The 22437-nt window shown below is 53.5% G+C and overlaps 11 protein-coding genes across 11 annotated transcripts; 7 read left to right on the top strand and 4 right to left on the bottom strand.

Moving 5' to 3' along the window:
* Positions 1-436: 436 nt before the first annotated feature.
* On the bottom strand, positions 437-2077 carry SAICODRAFT_51431 (malate synthase, glyoxysomal; the record flags this gene model as incomplete). The annotated part of the gene is made up of 1 exon (XM_019169061.1): positions 437-2077. The coding sequence occupies one exon, from the start codon at positions 2075-2077 to the stop codon at positions 437-439; it is 1641 nt and encodes a 546-aa protein (XP_019027281.1).
* Positions 2078-4291: 2214 nt separating this feature from the next.
* On the top strand, positions 4292-4918 carry SAICODRAFT_51789 (uncharacterized protein; the record flags this gene model as incomplete). The annotated part of the gene is made up of 1 exon (XM_019169095.1): positions 4292-4918. A coding segment is annotated over one exon (627 nt), but the record flags the coding sequence as incomplete, so codon positions are not given.
* Positions 4919-6327: 1409 nt separating this feature from the next.
* SAICODRAFT_4361 (uncharacterized protein) lies at positions 6328-7920 on the top strand (the record flags this gene model as incomplete). Its single annotated transcript, XM_019168743.1, has 3 exons — positions 6328-6532; positions 6582-7085; positions 7151-7920. The coding sequence occupies 3 exons, from the start codon at positions 6328-6330 to the stop codon at positions 7918-7920; spliced, it is 1479 nt and encodes a 492-aa protein (XP_019027279.1).
* Positions 7921-8887: 967 nt separating this feature from the next.
* SAICODRAFT_86767 (uncharacterized protein) lies at positions 8888-10655 on the top strand (the record flags this gene model as incomplete). Its single annotated transcript, XM_019171453.1, has 2 exons — positions 8888-9218; positions 9286-10655. The coding sequence occupies exons 1-2, from the start codon at positions 9122-9124 to the stop codon at positions 10653-10655; spliced, it is 1467 nt and encodes a 488-aa protein (XP_019027278.1). The 5' UTR covers positions 8888-9121.
* A 450-nt stretch (positions 10656-11105) lies between these two features.
* On the bottom strand, positions 11106-11446 carry SAICODRAFT_16194 (NADH dehydrogenase, alpha subcomplex, subunit 2; the record flags this gene model as incomplete). The annotated part of the gene is made up of 2 exons (XM_019165621.1): positions 11106-11298; positions 11358-11446. The coding sequence occupies 2 exons, from the start codon at positions 11441-11443 to the stop codon at positions 11106-11108; spliced, it is 279 nt and encodes a 92-aa protein (XP_019027277.1).
* A 231-nt stretch (positions 11447-11677) lies between these two features.
* On the top strand, positions 11678-12034 carry SAICODRAFT_46658 (UPF0041-domain-containing protein; the record flags this gene model as incomplete). The annotated part of the gene is made up of 2 exons (XM_019168865.1): positions 11678-11886; positions 11974-12034. Coding segments are annotated over 2 exons (270 nt in total), but the record flags the coding sequence as incomplete, so codon positions are not given.
* Positions 12035-12794: 760 nt separating this feature from the next.
* Positions 12795-13293, bottom strand: SAICODRAFT_16192 (uncharacterized protein; the record flags this gene model as incomplete). Its single annotated transcript, XM_019165618.1, has 1 exon — positions 12795-13293. The coding sequence occupies exon 1, from the start codon at positions 13158-13160 to the stop codon at positions 12795-12797; it is 366 nt and encodes a 121-aa protein (XP_019027275.1). The 5' UTR covers positions 13161-13293.
* Positions 13294-13745: 452 nt separating this feature from the next.
* Positions 13746-15310, top strand: SAICODRAFT_51563 (DUF1613-domain-containing protein; the record flags this gene model as incomplete). Its single annotated transcript, XM_019169076.1, has 2 exons — positions 13746-13908; positions 13965-15310. 2 exons carry the CDS (start codon positions 13746-13748, stop codon positions 15308-15310), a joined length of 1509 nt encoding a protein of 502 aa, XP_019027274.1.
* Positions 15311-15813: 503 nt separating this feature from the next.
* Positions 15814-16823, top strand: SAICODRAFT_102364 (uncharacterized protein). The gene has a single exon (XM_019165199.1). It carries the CDS (start codon positions 16019-16021, stop codon positions 16769-16771), a length of 753 nt encoding a protein of 250 aa, XP_019027273.1. The 5' UTR covers positions 15814-16018; the 3' UTR covers positions 16772-16823.
* Positions 16824-17462: 639 nt separating this feature from the next.
* SAICODRAFT_4354 (Piwi-domain-containing protein) lies at positions 17463-20394 on the bottom strand (the record flags this gene model as incomplete). The annotated part of the gene is made up of 4 exons (XM_019168742.1): positions 17463-17800; positions 17856-18032; positions 18084-18372; positions 18433-20394. 4 exons carry the CDS (start codon positions 20392-20394, stop codon positions 17463-17465), a joined length of 2766 nt encoding a protein of 921 aa, XP_019027272.1.
* A 957-nt stretch (positions 20395-21351) lies between these two features.
* SAICODRAFT_28409 (MFS general substrate transporter) lies at positions 21352-22404 on the top strand. Its single transcript, XM_019167148.1, has one exon. It carries the CDS (start codon positions 21372-21374, stop codon positions 22287-22289), a length of 918 nt encoding a protein of 305 aa, XP_019027271.1. The 5' UTR covers positions 21352-21371; the 3' UTR covers positions 22290-22404.
* Positions 22405-22437: the final 33 nt, after the last annotated feature.

Here is a 22437-nt window from a genome sequence, read left to right as displayed (position 1 = left end):
ACGGGAAGATCGCGTCGTGAAGCCTTCAAGAAGCTGGGCCCTGGGGGAGGCTTGCGCGGGCCGAAACAACGTGCTGAGTCCGAGGGACAACGAGCCGGTCACTGCGGCAGGTAACGGAGGGTTGTGAAAGATCAATTGCAAGAGCAAACGACTCTCGATATGTCTGTCGTAGAGTCAAAGACCGTGCGAATAAGAAATAGCAGCTCCAGTCCGTGGTAATGATCGTGTTAAGGTCGCGCTCCTCATACAAAATACCAACCTACAAAACAAAGAACTCGAGGCAAATGTGTAACAAATTGAAATACAAATCAAATTCCCGGTGCAGTAGGTATAGGCATCACCCTATCGTACAATCCATAACACTAAAAGAACGCCTTTAGAATACATTTCCAACATTCCCTTCCTCCATCTCCCTTTCACATCTCAGCCGTTTCACTTAGAGCTTCGCAGCCTCCCCCTGAACACTGGTAATCTCATCGTAAATCATAGTCGTCAAGAACTCCTCGAATCCCTCCTCCCCACCAACCTGCCCCGCCAAATACTTCGACGCCTCATCCCACTTCCTTCCCTGTCCTCCCGCCTCTTTCTTCAACTTCTCCGTCTCCTCCTTCAACAACCTCAAATTAAACTCCTTATCGACGGTCTGACCATCAGCGGTCTTGACCTTATGACGCGCGAGTTGCCAGAGAGAGACACGCGACAACTCGGCCGTCGCGGCATCTTCCATGAGGTGGTGGAGGGGAACACATCCCGTCCCGCGGAGCCAAGCCTCCATATACCCGAGCGCGACACCGATATTGTGGCGGATTCCGCCTTCGGTGACTTGACCGGGCGTAGCAGCCGTATTCAACAAATCAGCTTGCGTGACATGAACGTCCTCGCGGCGGACGTGGAGTTGGTTAGGGGTGGGCATGTGTTGGTTAAACACCTCCATCGCGATCTTGCCGAGAACGGGGTGTGCGATCCAAGTACCGTCGTGTCCGGCCTTGACTTCGCGGAGTTTGTCCTGGTAGACTTTATCCATCGCTGCCTTGTTCTTCTCCTCGTCGTTCTTGATGGGGATTTGGGCTGCCATACCTCCCATTGCGTGAACTCCACGCTTATGACACGTCTTGATCAACAACCTCACATACGCATCCATGAACGGCACTGTCATCTTGACATCATCACGGTCGGGCAAGACATATGCCTTGTGGTTCCTCAGACGCTTAATGACGGAGAAGATGTAATCCCAGCGACCACAGTTGAGACCGGCAGAGTGCTCGCGAAGTTCGTAGATGATTTCTTCCATCTCGAAGGCGGCCATGATGGTTTCGATGAGGACTGTGCCGCGGATTGTACCGCGCGGGATTTCGAGAGTATCTTGAGCGAGTTTGAAGACGTCGTTCCAGAGGCGGGCTTCGAGGTGGGATTCCATCTTGGGAAGGTAGAAGTAGGGTCCAGTACCGGACGCGACAAGGCCCTTGGCGTTATGGAAGAAGTAGAGACCGAAATCAAAGAGGGATCCGGACATGGGCTCCCCATCAACGAGGACGTGTTTCTCCTCCAAATGCCATCCACGGGGACGAACGAGCAAAGTAGGCAAGCGTTTATCCGTCCTCAACTTGTACTCCTTCCCGTTCGAGGAAAACTGGATATCCTTCTTAATCGCATCCCTCAAGTTAATCTGTCCACCAATGACGTTCTCCCACGTCGGCGCGGTCGAATCCTCGAAATCTGCCATGTATGTCGCGACATCGGAGTTGAGCGCATTGATGACCATCTTCCTATCAACAGGACCAGTAATCTCGACACGGCGGTCGACAAGGCCGGGGGCGGGGTGGGCACCTTGCCAGGTTGGGTCTTCGCGGATATGACGAGTTTCGGGAAGGAAGTTGGGCAACTCTCCAGCGTCAAGACGCTTCTGTCTCTCCACACGACGAGCAAGGAGGGAAAGACGTGTCTTATTGAACGAACGGTGCAACGAAGCCAAGAACGACAACGCAGCAGGCGTCAAAACCTCGCGATGGGCTTCGGACAAACGACCCAAGACCTGGATGCCCTGGGTGTTGGGGTGAGCAGTTGCGGGTGGTTCCATTTTTGATTTTGTGTAGTGTGTAATGGTGTTTAGGTTGTTGTCAGGGTGCAGGATGGTTGGTACTTATAGGTGTGGTTGGGTATCTCGAGAAATCGGAATGGTGGAGTGGAGAACGCGGGGGAGCGGAAGAGCCCGCCTGCGACTCGGTGGAGACCTTCCCCGGAACGTCACAGCAGCTCGATCAAGTGACAGATCAGGTGCGCATTACTCGGCCATAAATGCTACACGAACAACCCATTCTACCCTCCTTCTGCTACCTCCTTTACGGCGAGTCGCTGACGGGGTTCGCCCTTCACGTCAATGACCTCACTCTCTACCCCACAAAAGATTTTGCACACTTTGGGTTTAGCGCCGGACACCGTTGATAACCAAGAGCCTCTCCGATTGTCCGCGCATGAAACGGATATCACGTGCTGCACGTGATTGGGTGGGTGAGCGGAGGAACGTTGTTCCAGCTGTTGCGTGTGGGGTGTTGGGTGAGTCAGCTGAAGAGACTGCAGCTGGGACGTAGTGAGGGTTAGAGGTAGGTGTTGGAGTTTGTGCTGTGATCCGGAAGTTCCCACGGTCTTGACCTTCCGAGCTGCCAAGGACCTACTCCTCGGCCGCGGACTCAAGATCCTCCCATTCTCACACGTAAATCGTTCTTACTCCAACTCTGGTCGTCTTGCACAACTACCGAACTCCGGCAACTGTATACCCAGACCTAGGTTCGTGAAACCCGGCCCGGCGGCTCAATATCCGAGATGGGGCAGATCGTTCGGTGAAGTACATTTCCCTAAGGCAATGTACATGAACCAACAAGATAACTGCGAGTCAGTTGAGACAGTTCTGACAGATGTGAGATATTGGTCGGGAGAAATCGGATTGTGGGAGTGAGAGAACGTCCACAGGAAGGGGGGAGCATTGTAATGCGTGTGAAGATTGCGGAAAGCATAGACATGATACAGTATAACGGGTAGAGAAGCATACGCTCGTACGACGAGCCGGGTAAGTTCGATCAGTACGCCCGGAGCATTGCGACATTCTCGTTACAAGTCATGATCATAGCCGGGGAGTATGACTCCCTTGAGACCCTCGGCCTGTCCCGAACCTAGGCCCCGGGAAAGCACAGGTCACCGGTACCCCAACATCTACCCTTTCGTGCCGCGCGGCCGCCTGAACCTATCGCTATCGTTACAGCCTAAGCATACTCCAGATCCGTCATCACCCATGTCCACGCAATCGTCATCTGTAGCCAGAATAACGCGGCTGATGGGTACTCGTATGTGCCGTTGGAGTCACAGCTGCAGGTGGGTTCTAGTACGTCTTCTGGGCGAGGGGAGCAGCGCTCGAGTGTGTGAGTGCCCCGCCCGCCTGCAGGGTCTGGGCAATGAGTCAGTGGCCAATCGAGATGGAGCAGATCTGTGACGAGCAAAGAAACCAGGGTAGCAAGAATGGGATAGAATAGATAACTTGATCAACTTTAACGCGGCAGGATTTCGGGATTTTGACTGGTTGGTCCAACCCGCCAATCACACCGCACAAAATCAGAGTTCTAATCCCCGTGCGCCGGTTAATTAGGAGTCACCCAGCTATCGCCTCCCCGCCACTCCAAATCAGTCACTGCTCCGATCAGCACACCGAACCCGCAAGAAATATCCCTCTTAAGGTTGCGCCCTCCGCCTCCCCTTCTCCATTTTCAAACAGGGATCAACACTTCGTTCGCTTTCCTTGCCACCTGAACGGACGTCGAGGGTTCTTTATTTACGCCGTCGCATCCCCTTTGCCTCACTCGACCAACAAACCCACCACTCCATTCGCCACACATCTTGATCTGCGCAGCTACTTGAAGAAGCTGTCGTAGCAAGTCTCTCCATTCAACCTCCCCACTCAGTACTTTTTCTTTTATCTATACAGCCGCTATGGCCCGCTACAACTCTATCACCATGGTCGTCAACAAGGTCGTCGTTGTCCGCTTCTAAGCAACAGAAGGAGACAATCATCGCCATTTTTGAACTAGCCATCGACAAACGAAATAACGTTTCGGATTCCGGACTCTGCGAGAAAGGGAACTGCTGAAGCGAGTGCTTTGTCGAGAAATTCATACAACAATTACGATTCGGTTCTGTGTTTGAGGAGATCGATCTATTTTACTTTTTGCCTCTATCTGATTGAGAGAGGTTGAGACTTTTTACCTTTTTTATACGGCGTGTACGACGAAGAACAGCAAGCTATATGTCATACACAACTACCACCACTACCACCTACCCTCCCTCCGCTACCACCACCACCTACTACGCCCCCACTGTTCCCGTCCGCCCCCGCACCTCCAATTCCCAAAACCCTCCACCCCTCCAACGCGACACCGACCGCCGCGCCTCCTTCGTCGACAATCTCGTCGACTCCGCCGCCCTCATCATCGAAACCATCTGGTCCACCACCGCCTCCCCTCACATCCACCCCATCGACCCCAGAAGTGTGGACAAACAACATCCGTGTGGATTGGTGTTACCCCTGAGAACATTTATCCAGGAAACGCTGAGGAGGTCAAGGACGAGTTATTCGACGTTGCAGTTGGCGTTATGGTACCTGATTTTATTGAGGGATAGATGCGAGGTGAATGTCGTCGGGAAGAAAGGGGATGGACTTCCACCGTGTGGGAGGAGGAGTTTCCTGAGTGCGTTGATTTTGGCGAGTAAGTTCTTGCAGGATCGGAATTACTCTAACCGCGCATGGTCCCGTATCTCCGGCCTCTCGACGAGTGAGATCAATGCGAATGAGATGGAGTTCCTCAAGCGCGTTTCGTGGACACTCTTCGTCAGCGTCGAGACATTCAGCGTCTGGGCCTCCGTCCTCGCCGAACGGACCAGCGGCGTCGTTGGGCGCTCGTCCTGGGCGGCTAGAATTAAGCACGATGGGGTTGATGTCAAGCCACTCTCACCGGCTGAGTTGGAAGCTGTCCGGATCATGGAAGCCAAAGTCGAAGCCTACGAGAGTCAGAAAAGTATGCGTCAAGTCGCCTCAATCGCGTCGGCGACTTATGGCCTTCCTACCCCACCGAGTTCACAGGATGATGTTTGGTCGTATATCCAGATGGAGAATCACGATGAGCAACAGCAGCATGAGGATGTGGGAGAAGAGAAGAAGAATGAGGGAGGCGCGGTGGATAAGGGAAATGGACTCCTTACCCCCACGTTGACTTCTACCTCGTCTTCCCCTTCGAGTCGGAGTGATTCTGAGATGTTGCAGATGGTACAGCAGAAGGTACCATTGAGTCCGTGGTCCTTGCCTAGGTCATCCAGAAAACGGGTGGCTTCGGACGTTTCTGAGGAGACTTATTCCGGATCCGATGACTCCTCAAAACGTATGAGAATCTAGAGATCGAAGCAAGATTTGGAGGGTTTGTGTGTGTGAGAGCGGTCTCGGACGGAAGCGACGTGACGTGACGAGATGATATCCATACTTATACTTTACTTTGGCGCTTTTGGGCGTTTGCTTTTGGTTGGTTGTTCCTCGGGATACCGGGTGTGCGTGTGCGTGTGTGTGTCCTGGCGCCGGCGTTTACTTGTCCAGGAATGGGAAGAGCGAGGAAAGAGGGGAGTTGGAGTTGTGAGGGGGTGCGGTATACCTATAGCTTTTGACGATGATGGTCGTGCATGTGTGGACTTGGGATATGAGAATATATGTCCGAGTTTTTGTCTATCAATTGTATACCGTTCAAGCTCGGGAACCTCTTGACTCTCTGACTTGGAAGCAGTGAAATCATTTAATTTGCAGCAGCACATCATGAGCTGCTAGCAACTTTAGAATACAGAATCACAAAAGTGAAGCACTTCCTGCTTCATCACTGCAGCTGCTGTAAAATGTCTTCCAACATTCTTTGGAGAGTCATCGGTGCGTTTATGTTCTTGGTGGCTTCAATAACTCTTAGGTGGAGTGGAGTATCGACGCAGGGGAGGCCTCAGCATGTGTCGTTCAATCAACCAACTTTATAAAACCCAGGCAGCTCAAGTGCTGAGTTCCTGGTTGATTCATTGAAAAGGGTCCGTGTTCAGCAGCGCTTTCAGCAGCTTTTCAGTCAGGCCATCGCGCACCGGGCTCTGCAAGGAGTCCCATTTGAAGGCCTTAAAAACCCGAGGCTTTCTCTGAGATCGAGGGAGAACTTGCCTGAGTTTCTCCTGCAATAAATCGCGGTCTTGCAACCCAAACGCGAGCTCTCCGCGTAACCGTCAAGTCACGCTACCCACGCAGTCTGACGCGAAACACCAGATATGCCCCGCCAACCCATTATCAAACCTGAACCTACAGAGGATTACGAGGATGGTGAATATTCCCATTCACCATCTGAAGGGGATGAGGACTTCGACCTATTCAAGGGTGCGCTGCCTCATCCAAGTGCGATCAGATATAGGACCATTGATCTATTCGAAATGATGCAAGGACCTTATTTGATTCTTGATCCGCCATATCAGCGAGGTACGTCTGTCAGCCGCGAGTGTGGGGATGAATGCTGACAGTTGTACAGATGTCGTATGGACGAAACTGCGTATGTCCGGGTTGATTCATTCTATGTTGCATGAGTTCTACGTCCCACCGATCATCTTCTCCCTCTCGAGAATTCTCAACCAAAACAACTCAAAGCCCCGCATCACCCGCACCGTCGTCGACGGAAAACAACGTCTCTCCTCCATCAAAGCCTTCATGCTCGGTCAAATCCCCTACCTCGGCCGCAACGAGACGAAATACTTCTACACTCTTGAAAACGTCAGAGAACGCGGTGCCAAGCTCTTACCAGAGAATGCGAGACAAAAATTCAAGGAGCAGAGTTTGTTGTGTATTGAGTATAAGGATTTGAAGGCTGAGCAGGAGGAGGATCTGTTTCAGAGGGTACAGATGGGAATTCCGTTGACGAGCGCGGAGAAGTTGCAGGCTGTAAGTGGGAAGTGGAAGAGCTTCATTAAGGAGTTGCAGGCGGAGTATACTCGTGTCAACGACCGTGAGTTCTCCACCCTGTTCCCCCGCCGTGCGCGTTCGTCGCGCGGGCTGCGGGAGTACGTTGTAATTGTAGATGAATGCTAACTGTCGATGTGATAGTCTGTGAAGACAAGAGCGCAAGAGATTTCCAAGCTTTCGCAATCATCCTCTTCGTCCTCCACTGCACAAAACCAACCGACCTTCGTCCCGCCCCCTGGACAAACACCCCCTCCCGCCTTATGTCATTCATCAAAGACACACCGGAGCCAACCCTCGAATTCCGGGCCCGCGCTCGCGCCGTATTTGGTATCTTCGACAAGATGATCGAGAACAGTCCCGATGTCTTCACACACCAATATACGTTCTGGTCGAATCAGGTTGTGGGGTCGGGGAAAGGGAGTAAAAAGGAGAAGGCGGAGGTTACGCACGCGAGGAGGTTTTCGCCGATCGAACTTTATGCGACTGGGATTCTTATCGACAAGATGAAAGAAATCAAGACACCCCGCGCCTCTGCTCCCGGGAAGGGTCATGGAGTAGGTTCGGTGAGCGTAGAGACGATCAACGCACTCTCCCGCGAAGTCAATTCCATGCGCCAATGGATCCGTGAGAAGGCGCTTGATTTGAGATCAAATACCCAGACGTGGAACAAATTGTCGCAGTATATCACTGAAGCGGGGGAGAGGTGGCAGAGGTGTGTTGAGCGGGGGGTTCATCCTGGTGATGTCCGCTCGGAGGTTGTTGCTGATGGGGATGAGGATGAGGAGGAGATGGTGATTGGGATGACGGAGGAGGAGGCGTTCAATATGGGGAGTGCGGGATCTGCTGGGAAGAGGAAGGCGGATGGGGATGGAGAATGGGGTCCAGCGAGCAGGAGAAGAATGCAGATGTAGACGGTGGGCATGAATGATATGAACGCGTGAGACAACGTGTTGGGGACGAGAAGGGCGGATAAGCATCTTGGCATTCGCAACACCTACCAGGTAGTTACTTGATATGAAGTTATACAAACTCTATTTGTTTTGGCTTTCTGTACAGTATCACATGCCAGCTGGTACTGTAGTGGCCACTCCAGGACCCCAGAGCCCGATGTGAGCGTAGTAGAGTACAAAGCACAATAGAAGATATCAACCTATCCGTTCACGCAGCCTTCCCTTACCGCTTACTCTCACGTCTACGTTTAATTCCCGAGAATATCCTGTCGACCCTGCATCGTCCACTGCAAACCCTGCAAAAATGTCCATCCTAACCAACCAAATCCCTCCGACTCCGCGGAGCAGGAAGGACTTCGGCCATGCAAGCACAAGGATGCAGACTTCATCTCCCTAAGCCCCATTTACAGCCGGCGTGGCTTCCCGCCTTCGGCTCCGTTGCCGAGCGCCGGAATGAGGCATACAGGAGCTTGAAGCGGTCATTTCATCATCCTCTCATTCCCGGTGCAGGTTCGTTCTGATCGTTTCCAGTGCGTCGCTTGCAATGAATTGGAATGGAGATGAGCCTCCACATGACAAATGTGGAGCAGTGCCACTGAGGGGATCCCCCACTGCACTCCGCGATCGTCATTCCGCTCTGTCCCCCCACCCTCTCCCCATCAGAGACCCTGACTGCCTATACCCTCTAGACCCATTCCCTCCCGTTCTATGCCCCCATTTCGTTCGAGGATTACTTACGATTGGTCAAGAGGACCAAACGGGGCTTTTTTCGAGTGAGTTAGCTTTTCTGCCTCCGGAGCGATTTCGGGTTTTGGCGCGAGGCTGAAGGGCCGGCAGTGGGTTAACGTTGATCCGACGCAGCTGCTGTCCCGCGAGTTGATCTCCGGAAGAAGAAGAGAAAAGGTGAAGAAAGGGTATTTCTGGTGTCCTTGAGTGTAACGAACGTAAACTTTATGACGGTCGAAGTGTCGAGCAGATGTCCGGGTTGGTTGTGAGATGTACGTCATTGCTCTCATGTCCAGCTCACTCACGCGGCTGCAGCACGAATCTTCGACGCTAAACCGCCAGCGGAACCCCCAAGTAAAAAGATTCATCTTCCCCTCGTTCTGATCCAGCTTGTCAGATTCATTTATCACACATTTATCTCACAGGAGGAAACAAGATGACTTTGCTCGAAGAAGCTCAGCGCGTCGCGGATGAGTTTGAGTTTACGAGTGAGCAGTTGAAGACTGCCGTCGTCGAGTTTAGACGACTCATGGGTTCGTCTTCTTCCTCTATCCTACTCCCGGATACAAAGGTGCAGGTGTTGACATGTCGTGGCCGTAGATCTCGGTTTGAAGAACAACGACGAAGCCATGACCATGATCCCAACCTTCGTCTCCGACGTCCCAACCGGCACCGAAAAAGGCACTTTCCTCGCCCTTGACATCGGTGGTACCAACCTCCGCGTCTGCTCCATCCACCTCCAAGGCGACGGAACCTTCCACCTCGTCCAATCCAAATCCGCGATCCCAAAAGCCATGATGATTGGCTCCTCCCACGATCTCTTCTCCTTCATCGCAGAGCGGATCGAGTCCTTCATTCGCGAACACCATGAAGATAAATTCGATTGTACGGAGCCTGAGCATATGCTCCAACTCGGGTTCACATTCTCGTTCCCCGTTAACCAAACCGCCGTGAACAAGGGCGTAGTCCTCCGCTGGACGAAAGGATTCAACATCCCCGATGCGGTCGGCGTGGACGTCGTCGACCTCCTCCAACGCGCCATCGACGCAAAATCTCTCCCCGTCAAGGTCGCAGCCCTCGTCAACGACACCGTCGGCGCCCTCATGGCCCGTGCCTACGCCGCCCCCAAAGGAACCGAATCCCTCATCGGCGCAATCTTCGGCACGGGCACGAATGGTGCCTACGTAGAGAACATGGAAAACGTCCACAAACTCGAAAAAGCAGAACACCAAACCCCGACGATGGTCATCAACACTGAATGGGGAGCCTTCGATAACGCTATGCGTGTTCTCCCTGCTACACCCTACGATAACGCGCTCGACCACGCGTCTGTTAACCCCGGGTACCAAATGTACGAAAAACGCATTTCGGGGATGTTCCTTGGCGAGATCTTCAGACAGGCGATTATTTCGCTCACTACCGCCTCGGACCCTGGTATGGGCGGTGCGTCCCTCTTCAACGGCGAAGCCTCCAAACAACTCAATCTGCCGTTCTCGCTCGATACATCCGTTCTCTCCGCTATTTCGGAAGACGAGAGCCCCGATCTCGCGACGGTTAAGAAGGTGGTACAGGAACAACTCGGTGTCTCTGCTGGGCTTGAAGCCATCGAAACCCTCCAAGCCGTCCAACTCGTTTCCCGAGCAATTGGACGCCGCGCAGCCCGACTCTCCGCCATCGCACTCTGCGCAATCATCTCCGCCTCCGGCCGCCTTTCCTCATCCCCCACCTCCAAGGTCGACATCGGCGTCGATGGGTCCGTTGTCGAATTCTACCCTAACTTCGAGGAAATGGTTAGAGAAGCGATCCGCGAGGTTCTGGGCGAGGAGAAAGAGGGACGTCTGACGTTTGGGTTGGCGAAGGATGGGAGTGGGGTTGGGGCTGCGCTTTGTGCGTTGATGGCGAGGAAGCAGCAGGAGATGGGGATTAGGTATTCGGCGGATGAGTTGTTGAAGGAGAAGGGGGAGATTTGAGCTGGGAAAAGTGACCATGAGATTTGTGTGTGTAAGTATGTAGGAGCACGGACGTGGGATGTATGTGGTGTTTGGTATAAAGTAATTTCATTTTTCGTATGTTGTTCGTTTCGCTTGAGCGGTTTCGTGATGTGACGCGATGTAATAATTGTGAACCGGAGGTTGCGCTCCAGTACAGCAAAGTAAGAGTCTCAAAGTAGGCTATGGACCAAACATTCAGGTGAGGTTGTGTATGTGAAATCATGTCCATTTGTCTCCCTACCAATGGTATGCTGTCGTGATATAAATTTAAGATCTTCATTCTCGTCGCGCCGTTTATGATGTGGGCTTATTCATACATATCCTCGCTCCTTCATCTTTTCGCTCTCAAGTCTTGTTCATCCACAGTGCATTTGACTCCCCAAGCTTCACTGCCTCCGACTCCACTCCCGAGTCGCCGTGTCGGCGAACTTACGCCTTCAACACAGCCGAAACCTCCTTCTCAACATTCGCCTTCCCCAACCCATCCAAACTCTTCTTCTCCTCACGTCCCATCTCGTATCTGACGTACATCTTTGCCGGGACACCGAATGCCTCGCGTATCAGGATTGGGGTTGTGGGGTTGTGCTTTTTCATGACTGGGTAGGATTTTTGGAGGAATTCTCTGAGTGGCACCGTGACGTTAGCGGAGGTGTACCATAAGGAGGAGGGAAGAAGACGTACCGGACCCCGTTGGAGGTTTCGGAGGTTTGGCAGAAGTGGAAGCGGACTTCTTTGATAGCTTGTGAGAAGGCGTACTTGGCGGACATCTGTCGAAACACTGTCAATCACCGGAACCAGAAAAGGAGCAGGCTTCAACGCGTTCAACACACCTTGATGCTCTGGATTGTTTTCGTGGTGGAGTATTACAGAGCAACTGCCGTCGGGATTTGTGCGCCCCTCTGTGCCTGGCGCCGCGACCTGGACGGAGACCTCCAAACATTCTGCGTTCAGATCCATCCCTCCTATCCAACATAATGGCCGCAGCATCAGGTGCCTCCCGCTCCGCTTTCTCCTCCTTCTGGAATGGCCCCACTGGCCCTAGAACTGTCCATTTCTGGGCTCCGGTGATGAAGTGGGGATTGGTTATCGCCGGTGCGAGTGATTTTGCACGTCCGGCTGAGCAGTTGTCATTGAGTCAGAATGCGGCGTTGGTCGCGACGGGTACGATTTGGACGAGATGGAGTATGATTATCAAGCCGAAGAATATGATGTGAGTGTTTCCTGTGATCTTGATCTGAGACGTGCTCTTGGAGATCGGAAATAGGAAGGTGGGATAAGGCTAATGATGGTCATTTAGGTTGGCGTCTGTGAATTGTCTTTTGGCTACTGTCGGTTCGATCCAGCTTGCTCGTATTTTCATGAGCAGGCAAGAGGAGGCGAAGAAACCTGCCGTTATCCAGGCTCTTGAGGACATCAAGAAGTAAGTGGATGGAGCCGGATGTGTGAGGACTATTTTTGGGAGGTTTCGAGTTGGGATGATTTGATTCCTGCATTTTTTCTGAGGAGCGAATATACCTGTCGCGTTCAAGGGTTGAGCTGGGTATAGATGGGATTTTCGATGGACAATATTATCATCTTGTTTGCGTAACTGTAAGAGAAGAGAAATATCGCAGCTGCAGCCCTTGCCAGTACCCACGGCAAACCCACGCACACTCCCTGGCCATATGCATGTCTTCATCCACAATCCCGATACTGTTCCTCTCACCTCCGTGATCCGCTTCCTTCACTCCCAGTACGTCGTACTTTGCGACGCTGTCCTGCAGCGCTTGTCAAAGAAGCTCACAGTCAAGGGATCCGCGAGTTCCCAGGGAGTATTCGTGTCGTGTCGTCGAGCCCGCTGCCCGGCCGTGTGCATCGGGATCCGTGATCTTCCTCGTACAGTGGGCCGTACGCGTCCCATGCATGTTGAGTCACTCAATGCCCTTGTTCCTTCCGGATAGAAATGCCTTTTTTCGCTTGTGGGATCTCGATTCTCGTGGGCATCCCAATCACTCACCCTCACCCCCGACTTTTCCCTCCTCAGTAGGTTTCTTGGGCCGAACCCACCCACTCCTCCCTCAACCGAGCTATGCGGACATCCTTATCCTCCCATGGCCACTCCCCTCCTCCCTTCTTCCCTTAAGCTTGTTTTCTGGGGGGATGGACGAATTCGCGTACGGCAGCGGTGAAATGACGCATACGCTGCGCGATAGAAATGAAGTACCGTTCCGAGGTCGAGAGGAGGGGTCTAATATACGGTATACTCACCCTCAACCTCAACTTCAACGTCATCTTCTTCTTCCCTTCCTCTCCCTCTGCCTCCGCGTCGGTGACCGAGCCGATTGGGGCGTCCAATCGGAGTCCACCACACCAAACCGCGACTTGGGGGTGGAGGGGTGCGAGATCGTGATACACCTCTTGCGGAACCGGCGCGCCGGATGCGAGAGCGAGGTCGGGGATTGTGGGTGCGGCGGGGAGGAAGAATGCGGTGAGGTGGAGGATCATGGGATGTGCCGCCACCCTCCCTCCTTCACATGTCTCATCCTTTGCAACCTCGATGGATTCCTGTTTGTCGCTTAATAGAAAATTTTCGAGAGCCGAGTTGGATTCCGGGATAGCGACCGACTGATGCGAACACAATAATCAGAATCCACCACCATTCCCTCCGCTGCCCTCGCCCTCAACATAGACCACGACACGTCCTGAGCAGGAGCTTGTGGTTGCTAAATCCTCGTGTTCATGGATTACATCGAGTAAAGGAAAGATCGGGGCGTCGGGTGGCCGTGGCCGTGGCCTTTTGGGAAGGCGTTGGGGAGGTGGGAGGAGAGGGCGGTGAGGGTGTAGGATCTGCGGGAGGAGAAGGGGGTTGGCTCGGCCGCGGGGGTTGACATAATGATAGCGGTAATATGCTGAAGCAGTTGTTAACGAACCTCGACGTATCTCCTGATGTTCGAAGGTCCGAAAAATAAAGCTTTTGGATTTTGTGTACGGAATTCAGGCACTTGGTCTCGAAATCTCCGAAAATGCACGTCGACGTTACATCCCACAATTTCCTTTCTCGGTCACTCCCGTGATCCCCCTCCATAACAAATGCCTTCTGCCTTTCAATGGAAGCCGGAGCCCCTCGATGGGCAGGGTGCTCCATTCACGCCTGTTAAGATAGAGGAAGGATGGCTCCCGATCATCAAGCACGAAGCGAATTACCCCGTAGAGATCTTCGAGTTGATTCTCGGTGAACTCGTTTACCACCCAGGTTGGTCCCCCTTCTCATCCTATATCCGCAAGTGTAACTAACGTGCAGCCATTGAGAAAGGAACTCAACTTCGATCTTACGAGCCGACATCCTCTACGACTCATCCACCAGCGACGACGACGACGACGACAATGCCGACACCCCAATCCCATCCCAATCAAAGACCTACGAAGTCGAGGATTACCAATTGGTACGACGTGTCGAGCGGCTTCTCTTACCGCGAAACCCAAATATCGACAAACCTCTCGCCCAAACATGTCTCTTCTACCGCTCCATCCCCTCCGCCGCCGCCGCCGCCGACGATGACCAAGATCCAGCATCGCTCGTAATCTACCTCCCACACGTCAATCGCGCAGAAGATGTCCCATTCTACCACCCCCCCGTCGCCGGTCTCGGATTCCTCTACACCCCCTCTTCACGCACGATCTCACTCTCCCTCCTCCTCCTCCCCGACACCCCCACCAACCCCCTTCCCACACGACTGACGAGAACCGCTGATGCCCTACTACGAACAATCCACAAACATTCCCTCGGCCGCCAAAACGGCTACCAAAAACGGGTGCATCACGACCTTCTCGTCCCCCGCTCCCTCTTCCAAGATACCTACCTCACCCTCAAATCCCGACACGCAAAACATCTTTTCGAGAATTGGGTCGAGCGGACGGATCCCAAGAAACACGTGTTTGAGGATTTAGGTATCGCGGCCTTTTTGGGTGGGTTGTGGACGGAGATTTATGGGAGGGGTGATTTGGCGAGTGCGAAGGAGAGGGTTAGGTTCGTTGATGTTGGGTGTGGGAATGGGGTTTTGACGCACATTTTGTTGGAGGAGGGATGGAGGGGATATGGATTTGACGCACGGCGGAGGAAGACTTGGGCTGTCCTGGGAGAGACTGCGCAGGCGAACTTACGCGAAGCGATCCTCATCCCACACCTCATCCCCGGTGCCTCCGAAGTCGAGGGAGAAGGATTCGAGGTCGAGGATGGGCGGTGGGAGGGGGATACGTTCATCATCGGGAACCATGCCGATGAGCTCACGCCGTGGATTCCACTCCTCGGGGCTACCTCGTCGTGTGCGTGGGTGGTTATTCCCTGTTGCCCACACGCCCTCTCCGGCGCCAAACACGCTACCCTCAAAGTCGGTGAGGGAGGAAGATACCATGCCTATGTCGACTGGGTCGAGGATGTAGCTACGAGGGCGGGGTGGGAGGTCGAGAGGGAGGCGTTGAGGATTCCGAGTACGAGGAATATTGCGTTGGTTGGACGACGGCGGTGGAGAAAAGAATTGGATGTGGGAGAGGAGGGGGCTGTGGCTGTGGAGAGGGTTATAGGGGAGGAGGGGGGTGCGGGGGGGTTCGTGGAGAGTGCGAGGAAGGTTGGGGGGAGTGGGGTTAGGGGGCATTAGAGGGATAGAGGAGAGGAGAGTAGAGACGGGGAGGGTTGGAGGATGGGGGTTGATGGTTTGGGTAGTGCGCCTGCACCGGTACCCATACGACGTGGACATGACTTGATCCGGGCGTGGACATGGGCATGTGGAGTGAGTTTACTACCAACGCGGGCAATGGTGCACAGTAGACTTCCTATGACTGGTGATTTCTTTACAACTACAACCCTAAACCGGTATTTTCCTCGGCTCCTTCCAAAATCTTATCACAATGGTCGAGTCATCGGGCACATGCTCGGTTACACCGACTGGCCATGAGCCGGCTGTGGTCGACAAGCAGCAGGGCAAAGCTTGGAAGATCGACAGCCAAGCTTACCGCCGAGCCGGTCGCCGGATTTGGAGAGACTCCGACTCCGATACGGGCGCGAAAGATGAGCTCCTCATCCCTCTCCTGCTTCCCTCCATCATGACCATACGGCACAGTAGCTACTGCGGATCAAGAGAGGCGATTCGAACCCGGACGAATATAAACAATCTTCTCGAATTAATATTTCGAACGACTCTCCCTTCCAAAGTTAATCTCCGTCGTGCTCTGCGTATACGCGATACCTGCCATACGCATGACGTCAGCACCCCAGAAACCTTGCACTCCATAAAACTCCTCCTCCTCCTCCTCCTCCTCTTCTCTCCTCCAAAATAATCACAAGTACCCCTTCGACGAATACCAGCATGACTACCCACCAGACCCCACAACGCGAGCCGCCGTTGTCGCCTTTGCTCGCCTCCGTTCCAGTCCCACCACCCCTCCTCATCCCCATCGTCCAAACCACCGCCGACGCTGTCACCATCACGCATGCGCCGGCGCCCACCACGCATTACCTCTTAACTCGACCAGCCATCCGTGCTTCATCTCGACATTTCCATGATCTGCAGTTACAGCGCCTCGTCCTTCCCGAGGGCGGAGGAGCCGCGAAACATGTTCCTGTGTTGAATATGGAATACCACTCTATATTGAGACATACGAAGGTTAGGGACGTGCTCACAAACAAAATCATCGCCAAGTTTTCTCAGAAATATGTCGAGCTACAAGGCGCTGAGACGCGTCGAGCATCTGTCGGGATGGAGCGGCCGCACACGCTATCATTCATCTTGGGTGGGGTGGGTTCGGAGTGGAAGTCGTCAGGACAGCATACTTGGACCGGCGCAAACGGAAACACTCAACTCTCTCTCGAGGAAATCCATCCAGATCCATCAAACCCGTCCCTCGACCCCAAAGTCCCGTACCTCATTGTTCGGGAACCGGACGCAGTACCAGGCGTAGCCGCAGCGAGTGGGGCGGCGGATGCGAGTACACAGCAAGGCAGGGAGAGGGAGTGGGTCTTGATTCAGGCTATGTGGATCGCGTGGGCGACGGAGGAGGAGGTGTTGAAGGTTGAGATTGATGGGTTGGGGAAGAGGAGGAGGAGGTTGAGTGTTGGGTAACCAACTGTCTCCCCTTCCTTCAGTGTACGATAAATGAGTGGATGCGCGCGCATATGGTGTGGGAATTTTTCTTACGGACTTATGTTTTGTTTTTTAACTGGAGTTTATTGGTACGGGGAGGGATGGGTTGGGTTGTACATCATTTCATAGCGACGAAGGAATGTAGTCGATTGGATCTCTCTTGTCACTATTTTGATGCATGCCATGTTTTCCAAGAATCGCACTCGAGCTCCGGTCCAACAAGGGTTTATACTTCCATTACCAACTCCGGATCCTCGCACGTAAGCTACTTTTCCATATGAGCACAGCGTGAGAACGTGAATGGTAACACGTGTATATGATATGATGACCTGCTAAAGGGCTTTGAAACAGAACCCAAGCAATAGGGATAAGCAGTATAAATAGTATACGATTCGTGCGATCTCAGCATGGTACCGTACTCTTCCCACAACTCAAATCCACGCAAAAACTAATATTCCGGCAACCACCGTAGCGCACGCCCAGATCTCAACAGCAGCAAATAAACAAGACCGACATGAATCTCTGTACCACCACAGATTTTCATCGCCCTTCATGTTTAGTCGAGATCCATCGGTCACACATCGAAAAATAAAAAACAAGACACAAACACTCTCTCGAATCTCATACACTCCTAACTAATCGCACACCTACCTCCGTGACGAAAGCCAGGTTACATAAAGTACATAACTTGCGCCAAATCACCCTTAATAGGCGGCAAAGCCGTCACCTCCGCATCCTCCTTCTCTCCAGATCCATGCCCACTACTAACCGTCGTCTCCGTCTCGCTGTAATCCGAGGACGTATCATGGTACCTAACCCTAGCAGACGCCAAATGGGCGTAGTAAACGACGGGAACGAGGGACACGCTGGTAGTGGAACGAGCGTAGACGTAGGACATGTTGTAAACCAACGTCTGGAAGTGGTTGACAGAGAATTTGTTTTCGTCGTGGATGACGTGGTAGTGAGTCGGGCGGGCGGTTCCTTGGAGAGCGGTATGGGCGACGAGGACTGTGAGGACACGGAGTTAGCTCAATTCGAGAGACATATCACTCTTATATCTTACAGAAATCAAATTCGCTCGGGTGAGTGACGGTCCTGTCGACCAAAGTCCCGGGAACGGCATTGCCGTTCCTATCCGTCGCATTCTGGCTGCTCGGGAAGAAACGGGTATGATGCCTCTTCTGCACGATACAAACCGTAATCTTGGGCCTATACCCAGCTTCCAATCCATTGCAAGCCTCTATACCGCGGAGTTAGCTTCAGCTAGCCAGAAGATAATTCCATGATATACCAATGATATCCTGAATCTCTGTATCCATAACCTGCTTGAACTGCCCCTCACTGACACCATCACGGAAATACAAGACCCTCTTCGGCTTCTGCTTCGTGTTTTTATAAAATGAGCGGAGAAGGGAGGTGACCATTGCCTTCATCTCACCGACCAATTCCTGACGACGAGCCTGGGTACGGGAGACAGCGGCGTACTTGGTAGCCTGCAAATCTGTGCTTCCGGTAACCGTAGCAAACGACGGCTTGGAGGACCCAGGAGAGGGATGCGAGACATCCGCACCCAGCAAGATCTACGTTCCCATTAGTCACTGTCACCAAAAACATAGTCTCCGGGGGTGGAGAGAACGTACCGTCGGCTCCTTCGCATCAAGCGGCAACCCTCCCGGCCCAAGCACAACATTAACCCCACCCAACTTACAATTCCACTTCATCACAACATTCGCACAATACTGCGGTTTCGCCTGCATGACGTGTTTCCCCTGCAAAACCTGACTCGCCACCCCCAACTCAATATCACAAACCCGTTTAATCTCACCATACAACTCCGCCCCTGCAGAGGGAACGACAAACACCAACATATCCGGGCGAGCGTTGACGGCATTCCCGGCCGCGCGCCAGATATTCGTGATTTCCTGTTGGATGGAGCCTTGTGGGTTCGCGTACGCGATCGGCGGGGTTTTGTTGCCGAAGGTGAGACCCATATCAACAGCCACCGTCACAAACTGCCGACAAAAATTCTGCACGGCCTGTTGCGGCAACCGATTCGGCGAATCAAACACGAGGACACCCCACCCCTTCGTCAACTTCGCCTCAAACATCTTTTTTCCCTGGAGGTTCCATTTCCCGTCACGAGGCTGGACAACCGCCTCCCGACTCGCCTTCCCATACACGATCTTCGGCGCGGGCAACACCCTCGCCTCACTAACCATCATCTCCCCCGCAATCCCCATCCCATACTCCTTCAAATACCCATCCCTCTCCCACCCCAAATCCTGTACATTCTGCCTAATCTCGGAACCGCGTTCGTTGGGACGCGTACACGTGATTTTGATCATGTCGGATGTCTGCCTCTCATTTAATTTGCGGAGGTATTTTTGGCTGGGGGTGGTGAAGCACAACTCCATTGGGATTTTCTCTTTGCGCATTGTTTCGAGAATTGGGAGGGTTGGGTGTGCGAGGCGTTTGTTGTATTTTTGGAGAAAGTAGGCGGAGAGGGTTGATTCTGTCCCGCCGGCACCGGTATCGCGATCGGCACCGAGTTGGAATTTGGTTGTTTGCGAGTTCGTCGGGAGGACACGCTTGATTTTCTGGCTTATCCCCTCCGCCTTCTCACCCCTATGCTTCACGAAAAACCCTACGCCCTTTAACTCCCGATTCAACAACTTCATATCCCTATCGCTCATCCTCTGTAGATCCTGGGGGCCTCTACGGCCAAGGATGAGGACGGACAAATCGACGAGGGTGATCCCGCCGGACCAGAAGACAGTCGTGGCGGTATCGACGTTGACGGTCAAACACCCAAGCGTGGGACGCACACTCTGGAAAATCCCCTTCCAAGCCTCAACACCACCCGCCAAAGGCCTCGCACGACCACCTTGGAAGAAGTTACGGCCAACGGATTTGAACAATCGCGCAGGCGTCTGACGCAAAAGATTATCAAGCAAATTGATAGCCTGCAACACACTCTCATCCTTCCCCCACTTATTCTCCACGAACCTTTGTAAAACCTCGAGGTTGATTTGGTTGGTGTACTTGACCCTGACCTTGAACACGTTTTTCCTATCCTTGCCCTTCGCGTCTCCTCCCGCCTTTTCGGCGCCGGCGGAGAGGTCGACGTCTTTGGTGAAATCGTTACCGAAGGGGAGGGGACCGAGGGAGTATGCGATCTTACGACCATCGAAGATGACTTTTTTTTCGCCGAATTCTTCTTGGACGGAGGGGGCCGACCAGACTTTACGGCGGACGGCGGGGGAGGCGTCGTCGGAGCCGATGGTAACCTGGCAAAGCGAAGCATTAGCGAGCTTGTTCGAGCGTGAATTGCATTGACCTCTCCGTCCTCGTAGAACGTCCACGTACTCTGATGCCGTGTGCGATGCAGCGAGAAAGCTCAACCGAACACCAGAGGAACACGCGTACAGAGGAGTGGAGGACGAATGAGGAATACGTACATCATACTGATAAATCGTCCCGGTAGGTAACTTCGTGACCTTGTAGTGATTCAACTTGACTTGAGCCGCGGCTCCGGCTGTGCTGAATCCGGGACGGCGGTAGAATCCGGTTACTTGGATGGGAGCTTCGCCGCGGGCTGGCATCTTGACGTGAAGATGGATGGACGGTCGGTGGAGTGGGACGGGAGACGACGAGGGCGTGACGGCACTGCCCGTCTCTCCAACCCTTGCTCTCCTCCATTGTCGAAGAACGGCCCGTGCCCGGCTGCGTGTTGGGGATGTCGTATGATGTGCATGACGCTGCCGACGGGAAGGGAGAGGCAATCTGCTACGAACACGAACGACAACCTCCACCCTCTCGAACTCCCTTCCATCTTTATTTTTCAGCAATCCGGATGCATGGTCCCGCTCGTCCATCTCATCCCCATAGCAACCAGCATCTCGGAAGGCCCGTGCCGAGATGCGCAGTCGGCGGTTCGAAACTTTAACGCCGGACTAGATGTCCCCCGCTCTTCCTCGTAGCGAAAATCTGGGGTCCCCAAGCTCTACCTCTTCCATCTCCTCTGATTATTAGGATGGCGAAGCATGAACACGATACGGGATCAGCTTCGACGCTGTCAGTGGGCATGAACGACAAAGATTTACGAGATTTGGAGCTCGATCCGTTGCCGCAGCCGGCGCACGAGGATACCCCCGTCCTCCCCAACACGCGTTCAGAGAAAGTACAGCATCCAGTACTGACAACCACCGCCTCCGGATCTACCGAAATCAAAGCAACCGTACAAGACGTGCCACCAAACGGCGGATATGGGTGGGTCGTAGTCGCCGCAGCGTTCGGCGTTACGGCGAGTTCATGGGGTATCAACTCGTCATTCGGAGTCTACCTCTCACATTACCTCGCAAACGACTACTTCCCCGGCGCCTCCTCCATGGACTTCGCTTTCGTCGGTGGACTATCCGTATCACAAGCAATGCTAATCGCACCACTCGCTACATACCTCTCAGGCGTATGGCACTTCAAGGTCGTGATGACGATAGGGTTGGTGTTGGAGGTCGGTGGGTTAATCCTGAGTTCCTTCGCCCCACCTCGGTTGTGGATGCTTTTCCTCGGGCAAGGTGTCATGTTTGGTTGGGGTATGGGATTTCTCTTCGTTCCCGCCATCGGGCTACCGGGGCAGTGGTTCTCGACACGACGAGCGCTCGCGTCGGGGATCATGGCTGCGGGGAGCGGGTTTGGAGGTATGGCGTTTAGTTTGGGGACAAATGCGATGATTCAGCAAATCTCTTTACCGTGGGCATTCCGCATATCAGCGATCGTAGCTGGGGTGGTACTTGGGACTGCAATTCTGTTGTTGAGGAGTCGGGCGAAGCTGGTAGGGGATAAGATGCGGCCGTGGGATTTAGGGTTGTTGAGGAATACTGGGTATGTCGCTGTGTTGGCATGGGGGTTCTTGTCGATGTTGGGGTACATTGTTGCTTTGTTCTCGATCTCGTCGTATGCTGTGGCTACGGGGATGACACAATCTCAAGCATCACACCTCAGTGCAATCGTAACGGCGGCGATGGCGGTTGGACGACCACTGACGGGATACTACGGGGACCGTACGGGGCGCATCAACATGGGCATCGGAGCGACGTTCTTCGCTGGCTTGACATGTTTAGTCATCTGGATGTTTGGCAGGTCATATGGTGTGATGATATTCTTCTGTATCCTCCACGGCGCCGTCTCGGGAGTATTCTGGGTCCTCTGCACCCCCATCACCGCGGAAGTCGTCGGTGTCTCGAACCTCGGCGCAGGACTCTCGATGCAATGGATCAACATCGTCCTACCCACAACATTCGCAGAACCAATCGCCTTAGCACTCGTTCAGCGGATGAAAGATGATGGGAAGATTGGGGCGGATTCGTATTTGGGCGCGATTGGGTTTGCGGGCGGGACGTTCGTGTTGGCGGCGGTGGTGTTATGGTGGGTTAAAGTATGGAAGCAGAGGGAGGTTTTGGGGAAGGAGGCGGGGTGGAGGGTGTTGGGGAAGGTGTGACGGGGAGCGTGTTTGGGCAACAGCATTTTGAGACAGCATCATTCTCCTATCCAATACTTATTTGCAAGCATCTTTGGTTACTTCACCTGTTCAGCTCCTCACAAATTCAGCGGCTCCTGTTTCCCACGCGTTCGCGCCCGGCTACGGA

The sequence above is a fragment of the Saitoella complicata genome (assembly GCF_001661265.1).
Source record: "Saitoella complicata NRRL Y-17804 unplaced genomic scaffold SAICOscaffold_1, whole genome shotgun sequence".
Classification (NCBI taxonomy): Eukaryota; Fungi; Ascomycota; class Saitoellomycetes; order Saitoellales; family Saitoellaceae; genus Saitoella; species Saitoella complicata.
Note: the sequence above shows the minus strand (reverse complement) of the source record. Positions and strands in the feature narration are given on the sequence as shown.